Below are 10,000 nucleotides of genomic sequence, written 5' to 3' on the forward strand. Positions count from 1 at the left end.
AATCCACCTGTAGACAGGGATCTCACATCAGCTTGTATTTTATACAAGGATAAGATTTGATAAATTCAGTTGTATGACTGAACACTGGCTCTGTTTAAATCAGGGATTTAAACATACATAGTCTAACCTAGTACCATAACTTAACAGCCAATATGTTCTTATACTATAAACAACAAATTAAATTGTAAAAGTATAATAAATGACCTTAAATGTAGTCTTAATACTGTCAAGTACTAGAAATTATATTCAATTAAATGAACTTATATGATAACTTAAAAATAACTAAGCAAGCAATTGATAACTTAATTTATATATTCAAATATATATGCAGACATATTCAATTTATATGATACAGTTAGCTTGAGTGAATCTCTTCCAACGCTATGGACACTTGTGAGGTTTTTACTTATTGAGGCTGAATTCTTTTCTGACAGAATGGACACTCATGAGGTTCAGTGTTTGGATAAGATTCACAGCTACACTACAATTTTAATAAACTTACTGAAATGTGAGGCTTAGCCTCGCTTTTTAACCAACAGACAGATTTAACCAACAGACCCAAAATCATTTACGTCCTCTCATTACCCAACACAAAGCTGCTATTAGGACAATAACCAACTCTGGCCCCAGACATCACTCGGTACCCTTACTCAAATCTCTGAATATGTTAGATATTAAGTCACTGCACATTCTCTCTTGTGTATTATACATATATAAAACGCTGAACTGTAATGCCAATCCTGACCTCAAAAGCTTCATTGAAGGTTGTAACAGAACCCATGAGCACCACACCAGGAATAAATACAGTTTTGATATTCCTAGAGTACGACTTAATCAAACTAGAAATGCTCTACAAATCAAGGGACCCAGAATGTGGAATGACCTTCCCAACCATGTTAAAGACTGTACCTCTCTCAACCAGTTTAAGATAAAAACTAAACAATACCTAATAAATTCCCTGTAACCCACCTCACTCCTTTATTGTCAACCCATGTCTGTTATTTTATTTTATTATAATTATTTTTTTTTTTTAATCAACACTGTTTGTCAACCTATTGTATTTGTGCTGCTTTTTCAGTCATGTTCCCCCTTTTTTTTATCTTTATTTGAATTTGTTTTCAACACTTTTTATTCTTTATGCTCAATTAGTATTAAGTTCTAGATATTAATGTTTTTCTTGCCCGAAACGCATTGCGTAATAGTGGCTTTAGGCATTGTATGTACTAGCTCTATCTATATATCAATCCATTAATGTAACATCACTTGTATGTATGTACCTTACCTGAATAAACATATTTATTTATTTATTTATTTATTTATTTTATTTATAGGATATTAAAGCTACACAAGCATACAATTGGCCAATCATATACCAAATAACCTTCAATATACTTCTCTGCCAGTCGGGGTGCCTGTCTGACAAGTTTGCCAGACTGATTAACTCTCTTGTCGAGTTTAGGCACGATATTTTGCTACAGCGTTGCTGTATGATGATCTGGTAGCGTTGCTACGTGATTATCCTGCAGTTGCAGAAGAATGATTCGAGATAAAAGTTTATGAATGAAGGTGGAGGAAACCGTGTCACTGATCTCCACTATACACTCTATTTTATGTGAATGTTCTAGGATTTTCCTTGTAGATATTGTCCAGGTACTCCCCCAGTTCTAGAGAGTATTCACTGGCGATAAAAATGTTAAATAAGGTGTCCTTGAGCTGGTAATGTTCGCTAAGGATCAGTCACTTGTTCACTCATTTGTAAACAAACGCGGAGTGCCGCGAGGCATCGTTGGTGGGCGCTTCACTCCCCCCATCGCCCTGCCATGCTCTCTGAGCACGGTAGCCTTCAATGAATATTGATTGATTATTTTTACAGTCTAGACTTATGATTAAGATAAGATGTGATTATAATATAATTAGATATAGGATATAAAGATTATTAGTAGTATTTGAAAGTACCACTGGATCTTATTAAGGATTCGATTTTTAATCCTACCGGATGTTGAATCAATGTTCCAATAGTTTTTTAATTAAGAAGTCCTTCTAGAAGCTTCTGGATCCTTGAGAAATCATGTACAAAGTCACGTAGGCATCAAAAGGGCCCCTGTTGCGTACGTGTTCATGGTGCCATTGTCATCCAGGATCAAGCTATAATGAATCTTTAATGATTCAAATATGATTTTGATACGATTTAGATATGATTTTGATATGATTTAGATATGATATAGAAATTATACATTTCTTAGATGATTATTAGATATGGTGGGTAAAAATTTCCCACATCTTCCAGAGGGAGAGAACTGGCACAGAGTCCAATACTTAGGACAATAGTAACCATATGTATTTATTTACTCTCCATTGGATTGATAATACAAGTGCAAATTTTGCTTGCACTTTTGTGCTGCTGTCCGTTGTGGACGATTGTGTCTGTTAGGAGTCTGTGGGTCTTGTGGAGTTAGAGTGTCTTGAGGTCTCTCAGGATCTAACTGCAGCTGGCTCACTGATTCCATGTGGATGAGTTTGTCCAATGTCTTCAGGGAAGTTGTTCCTTTAGACAGGATTTTGACTATTCTCAAAATCCCCTGACTATCTGGATGGACTGAGACAACTTTACCTAATGGCCAGTCAGCCCTAGGGCCATCACTGTCTACCAAGACAATATCGCCAGGTTGGAGATTAGATATATTATGTGGGACATCGGCCCCATAGTGATGTTCTCGTAGAGATGTAAGATATTCTTTTGTCCAAACATCATTCCATTTTTGGATTATGCTGGACAGATGCTTATACCCCTGAACCAACTCGCTCTGACCCACATATGAGGGATCTCTGATCTCATCATCCACTAGAGATGGTACTGGAGTCAGAAGTCTTCCATACATTAGGTGGGCAGGACTTAATGGCTCATGTTGAGTAGGATCCTCAGACAAGTAAGTCAACGGCCGGTTATTCACCCTTGATTCTATTTCCGTGATTACTGTCTGGAGTTCTCGAAGATTGATTTTCTGACGGTGTAGAGATTTTCTCAAGGATCTTTTTACAGTTCCTATTAACCGTTCATAAAATCCTCCGTGCCATGGGGCTCTCGGAGGGATAAATTTCCATCTGCAATGACGCTGTTCCAGTGTGGAAGTAACTGCAGGATGGGAACAGATTTCCCGTAGACATGCTTCTCCAGCTACCAAGTTTGCTCCGTTATCTGAAATCATCAGCTTAGGGCATGATCGGCGTGCTGCGAATCTGCGGAAAGCTTGAATAAATGATTGAGCAGTCATATCGGGTGTTACCTCTAGATGTACTGCCCTGGTGGTAGCACAGGTGAACAGACAGATGTATGCCTTGATAGGTTGCTTATCTGCAGTCCCTGTTAGATATATTGCTCCTGTATAATCTACTCCTGTCGTTTTGAAAGGTTGTAGATGGACCACTCGTTCCTTTGGTAGGGGTGGTGGCCCTGGATAAGAGCAAGTTCTTGCATCGTACCTTCGGCATATCATGCAATTCTTCAAGATTGATTTGACTGACTGTCTTCCCTGAGGAATCCAGTACTGCTGTCTGATTTGTGTGAGTGTGTCTAACACTCCTCCATGTTTGATGATTTGTTGATGTGTATGCAACACAATCAACCTTGTGATCCAATGATTTTTTGGTAAAAGCCATGGATGCACGGTATCTAGATTGATATCTGCGTGTTTAAGTCTCCCTCCACAACGCAGAATGTTGTGATTTTCTTGGTCTATCCACAGACCGAGATTGTGTTTTAACTTACGAGGAAGATTTTCATAGTTATTCCCATAAGTTTCTCTCTGGGCTTGTCTTACCCAATAGATAAGTGCATCAGGAAAAGTGTATTTTATACCTTTTTTCCTGAGATAATGAAACACGTTCTGTGTTACATTGATTAATTTGATGAGCGAGGAGTAACGAGTACAATCCAAGACTGATATTTGAGCTTGCTGCCTGGTGGTAGTTATGGTTTGTGTCGTAATGACGTGTGGCTTTTGTTCAGGCCAACTACCATTCACTAACCATCGAGGCCTATGAAACCAAATATCTGCCTTTGCAAACTGTTTAAATGTCATACCTCTTGATAAGAGATCAGCTGGATTATCCTTTGTTGGTACATGCAACAATTGAAAGCCTGCGGAAATTTCTTTAATTTCCGAGACGCGATTTTTTACATATGGAGTTGGACAGTTGTCGTTTCGTACCCATTGTAAGACAGCTTCATTGTCAGACCATATGATGACATCTTTGATGTTCATGGTAGAAAAGACTTGTTTAATATGCACAGCTAAGCGTGTACCAGTTAGCAGTGCTGTTAGTTCCATCTGAGGCAAAGTCCTCTTTTTTAATGGAGCGACTCTGGCCTTAGAGGTGATAAGATATGATTGATTAGAAGTCACTAAGTAAGCACAAGCTCCAAAAGCTTTGGCTGACGAGTCTGCGAATACATGTAGTGATACTTCTTCATTTTCCTCGACTATGTGTCTTGGAAAGATTATCTTTTCAACTAAAGTTTGTTCTTGAGCTACTTCCATCCAAGCTTTTTGTAACTGGATTGGTAGTGGATCATCCCAACCAACCTTAGCCTTCCATGCTTCTTGCACCAATAAACGCCACTTGATAGTCAAAGGATTTAGTAGACCAAGTGGGTCAAATACTTTGCTAACTTGTGAAAGCAAATCCCTTTTTGTAGTGATGTTGTAATTTACTGGCACAGATTTGATCGATATTGTGTCCGAGATTAAATCCCAATCCATACCTAACACCTTTTGTGATTCTGGTACGTGATATTCAGGGTAATCTCTTGCTATTTGATTATTCAATGTTGCATTATTAGAGGCCCAAGATTGTAGTGGCATGTTTGCACCTTGTAGCTCCTTGTTAGCCTCTTGATATAATTGTAACAGTTCAGTAGTACTGTTAACTGTCCCTTGAAAATTATCTACATATAGATTTTGACTGATTTCAGTTTTACAGGGACTTGATGATTTCTTCAGATGAGTATCTAGAGTTGCTTGCAATAGAAATGGACTGCTTGTCGCGCCAAAAAGAACTGATGAGAATCTGAAAGTCACTACAGAACTATTGACATCTTCTGGGTTCTCTACCCATAGAAACTTAGTGAAGTCTCTATCTTCTTCCTGTAAGCCAACTCTTAGAAAGGCCTTACTTATATCTGCTGAATACGCATATTTGTTAAGTCTAAACTTCAACAGTATGTCATACAATTTCTGAGTTAGACTTGGACCTGTTTGCAAACAATCATTTAGACTGGTTCCTTGGGGTCCAGATTTAGAGCTACAATTAAAAACTATCCGTAAAGGAGTCGTTTTTGATTCTCTCATTACAGCCATGTGAGGTAAAAAATGGCCTGTTTGCTTATTGTCATGTTTCACGACTTCGATGAATTTATTCTTTAATTGTTGAGCAATAATCTCATGATAGAGTTTTAAATGCTCAGGCCTTTTTCTTAGCTTTGCTAGTTGAGATTTAAATTGACTGTAAGCCATGTGATAATTGGTAGGTAAGGTTTTATGATTGATTTTCCATGGTAGCCTTACCCAGTACTGTCCATCATGGTACTGTACAGTTTCTAAGTACTGATTGTATGCACAGACATCATCAGGACTTGGTTGTTCAGGAATTATTCCTATGGCATCAAGTTCCCACAATTGATGTACAGATTCTAATCCATCATCAATCATGTGGGGGATTTTAAGTGGTGACTGTTCTTTGCCTAGTCATGCCACTATTACAGTTTCTGTATGATGTGATTTTTCAGGAGTTGAAGGTTCAAGATCTAGTATAGGTCCTGTCATCAATATGCCTCCTGCTGATTTGAGTATATTCATACCCATAGATTCTTCTGATCCCAGAATGAATCGATGATAGTAGTCAGCTCCAATCAGGATTCCGATATCTCCTATGTAGTCAGAATCGAGTAGAGGATCTGCTAATTGGATTCCTTTTTCTTTTAGGAATTTAATAGTTGCTGTCAGACCAGTCACTTCCATTTCAGTAGGAATTTTATCAACTACTATGGCTTCTACTGTCCTTTGGGATGTACCTAGACAGACATTGAGTTTTACTACTGGAAAGGTTCTACGACCAGAATTAGTAAAAAACCCTGATATGGAGGTAGATACTTGCTTTGAAGATTTAAGTTGTAAATCTTCTGCCATCTTTTTACTGATAAAGGTTTTCTGTGACCCTTGATCAAAAAAGCCTCTAGTTGGAATACAAATTCCTTGATTGCATAGTTCTAGCTGTGCAGTAGGCAATATGGCTGCTGTAACAATTTCTGTGTCCAAGTCGTTGACATTGCTCATTACTGTACAGAATTGTACGGCTGTTGTGGTATTATCATCTTTGGGCTTTGCCTGAGATGCAGGTTGATTATTGGAAGTCTGTGATCTGGATTGAGTGTTAATATCACTACAGAGTGCTGTGTGATGTACACTTTTATGACAATATTGGCAGTTCTGCAATTGAGTGATACACTCACTTGTATCGTGCTTCCGTAGACAACGGATGCACCTGTTCAGAGATTTCAGTCGATCGATTCGACTGGCACGGCCTACATAAACTGTGCATTGATAAATGGTATGTGCTTCTTGACAGAATAAACATTTTGGGGCACTTGTAGCTCCTTTTGTCTTATCTGTCTTAGGAGCTTGGTTTCCTACAGTTCTGTTAACTGTGGGGGATATAGCATAAGAGCCAACATTATTCTTTTTCCACTTTGCAGAAGAGGAATTTTGTTGCCTTGATTTTTGACTGCCATTTTGGACATTTTTATTTTTGTCCGTGGATTCACCTTTGGGGATTTTTTCTTGAGATCTAAGTTTTCCTCGGCTTCGTAATCTTTGTACGTAAGCTCGAAGTCCATCAAAGATTTGGCTTTGTGATAAGATGTTGTTACAAGTATGTAAAACTTGTAGGTAAGTAATTACATGCAAGTAGGTCATACAAGCATGTAACACTTGTACTCCTCCAAGGATTTCCTTAAAGGATGAATTGTATCTGTAATAATGTGTATCTACATTATTCATGATGTGATGAAGCATTTTGCTTTTGCTTTTTTCTCTGCTTTGCCTTTTCTATTAAGTAAGTCTCTTTGAGATGCTTGATTAACTTCAGATTTTCTGAGGCTGCTTTCACTCCAGTGAAAGCATGAGATTAGGTGATCAAGACTTTATTCTTGGATTAAGATAGTTATCTTAGATGGATGATAATATTTGTATTGACATTGTCAATGGGCTGTTAGCCTTTCAGATTGTGTTGTGAGATTAAGATTGGTCTTAATCCCCAATTGTAGACTATTGTAGCCAAGTGATGATGACATTTGTCTATCACCTGATTTAAATGGTCTGTAGGCTGTAGATTCAAGTGATTTTTTAGACACTTTGTGTCCTCTTCTTTTCTGTTTCAGCTGCAGGTGGAATACTGTTAGTCATTTTGACCTTTTCCGAGTTTCGGAGATTCCGAGATTTTTCTCTTTTTTCTGATAAATATGTATGATGTTAATGTATTTTGATAAATGAGCTTTCCTGTCTACTTAGGTAATGATTCCAAAGATCGTCCTTCATTTCCTCCCTGGAATCTGGTTGTAGCAGGTGTTCAATTATCAAAAGTACTGTAATAATTTGATTTGTGACCCGAATGCACGAATGCACCAAGTTGGTAAATCTTGTAATAATTTTTTAAAAATAGTAAATGGCACTATTTTTGCAAAGTTATTACAAAATCTGTTACCATAATAATTGTTAGATAAAATACAGTAGAATGTCTACTGGTTTTACCTGTTATAGGGTATGATATAGTTGATTATAGTTAGATTGTAATGAATGCTCTTACAGTGATGATAACACTTTTTTAAAGAATATTATGTAATGAGCAGCTCTGAAAATCAGTAGATTAGAGATAATGCAAGATAATACACTTAAATATATATGTAATGTTACCACAATGAGGTAGATAATTGATATTTATGATTAAGATGCAGTTGTGTCTGTGACACTGATATACTTAAGTACTGTGGTTTCTTAACACAAACCAATATTAGTATGCTATGAATGCTTACTAGTTAATGGATATGGTGGCTTAAGCCACTGCAAACTATTTGTTTACTTAGATATATAGCTATGATAAATATTGGCTGATAGCTAGGTTAGGCTAGAATATGTAAGAATTATTCCAATGCAAAATCAAGAAGTTTCTTATGTATTTGGCATTGAAATATTCGGTAAACGAATGATCATAAATATCTAGGTACAAAGGACCATTATTATCTAGGTTCGAAGGACCATTAATGTGGGAAAAACCTGCTGGGATTGATATAAGAGGAGACTACCAGGGACTTGTACTGAACTAAATTAAAAAATTACTGTCTGCAAATTAATTCAATTAAAATCTCTAGCTAGGGTTGTAAATCCTAAATCCTCTTTTCCTAATGACAAACTGTGGGCTGTAAGGGACAGGTGGGGTGAATGACTATGTTGATAGAAGTTCCAATCCACCTGTAGACAGGGATCTCACATCAGCTTGTATTTTATACAAGGATAAGATTTGATAAATTCAGTTGTATGACTGAACACTGGCTCTGTTTAAATCAGGGATTTAAACATACATAGTCTAACCTAGTACCATAACTTAACAGCCAATATGTTCTTATACTATAAACAACAAATTAAATTGTAAAAGTATAATAAATGACCTTAAATGTAGTCTTAATACTGTCAAGTACTAGAAATTATATTCAATTAAATGAACTTATATGATAACTTAAAAATAACTAAGCAAGCAATTGATAACTTAATTTATATATTCAAATATATATGCAGACATATTCAATTTATATGATACAGTTAGCTTGAGTGAATCTCTTCCAACGCTATGGACACTTGTGAGGTTTTTACTTATTGAGGCTGAATTCTTTTCTGACAGAATGGACACTCATGAAGTTCAGTGTTTGGATAAGATTCACAGCTACACTACAATTTTAATAAACTTACTGAAATGTGAGGCTTAGCCTCGCTTTTTAACCAACAGACAGATTTATAGGATATTAAAGCTACACAAGCATACAATTGGCCAATCATATACCAAATAACCTTCAATATACTTCTCTGCCAGTCGGGGTGCCTGTCTGACAAGTTTGCCAGACTGATTAACTCTCTTGTCGAGTTTAGGCACGATATTTTGCTACAGCGTTGCTGTATGATGATCTGGTAGCGTTGCTACGTGATTATCCTGCAGTTGCAGAAGAATGATTCGAGATAAAAGTTTATGAATGAAGGTGGAGGAAACCGTGTCACTGATCTCCACTATACACTCTATTTTATGTGAATGTTCTAGGATTTTCCTTGTAGATATTGTCCAGGTACTCCCCCAGTTCTAGAGAGTATTCACTGGCGATAAAAATGTTAAATAAGGTGTCCTTGAGCTGGTAATGTTCGCTAAGGATCAGTCACTTGTTCACTCATTTGTAAACAAACGCGGAGTGCCGCGAGGCATCGTTGGTGGGCACTTCACTCCCCCCATCGCCCTGCCATGCTCTCTGAGCACGGTAGCCTTCAATGAATATTGATTGATTATTTTTACAGTCTAGACTTATGATTAAGATAAGATGTGATTATAATATAATTAGATATAGGATATAAAGATTATTAGTAGTATTTGAAAGTACCACTGGATCTTATTAAGGATTCGATTTTTAATCCTACCGGATGTTGAATCAATGTTCCAATAGTTTTTTAATTAAGAAGTCCTTCTAGAAGCTTCTGGATCCTTGAGAAATCATGTACAAAGTCACGTAGGCATCAAAAGGGCCCCTGTTGCGTACGTGTTCATGGTGCCATTGTCATCCAGGATCAAGCTATAATGAATCTTTAATGATTCAAATATGATTTTGATACGATTTAGATATGATTTTGATATGATTTAGATATGATATAGAAATTATACATTTCTTAGATGATTATTAGATATGGTGGGT

At 36.8% G+C, this 10,000-nt stretch overlaps 1 protein-coding gene across 1 annotated transcript; it reads right to left on the reverse strand.

Annotated features, from left to right (window-relative positions):
- Window positions 1-5,559: 5,559 nt before the first annotated feature.
- Window positions 5,560-9,513, reverse strand: LOC138361304 (uncharacterized). The gene is made up of 2 exons (XM_069320671.1): window positions 9,018-9,513; window positions 5,560-8,522 (listed from the first exon to the last, which is right to left on the reverse strand). Exon 2 carries the CDS (start codon window positions 7,068-7,070, stop codon window positions 5,745-5,747), a length of 1,326 nt encoding a protein of 441 aa, XP_069176772.1. The 5' UTR covers window positions 7,071-8,522; window positions 9,018-9,513; the 3' UTR covers window positions 5,560-5,744.
- Window positions 9,514-10,000: the final 487 nt, after the last annotated feature.

This window comes from Procambarus clarkii, unplaced genomic scaffold (assembly GCF_040958095.1).
Source record: "Procambarus clarkii isolate CNS0578487 unplaced genomic scaffold, FALCON_Pclarkii_2.0 HiC_scaffold_297, whole genome shotgun sequence".
Classification (NCBI taxonomy): domain Eukaryota; kingdom Metazoa; phylum Arthropoda; class Malacostraca; order Decapoda; family Cambaridae; genus Procambarus; species Procambarus clarkii.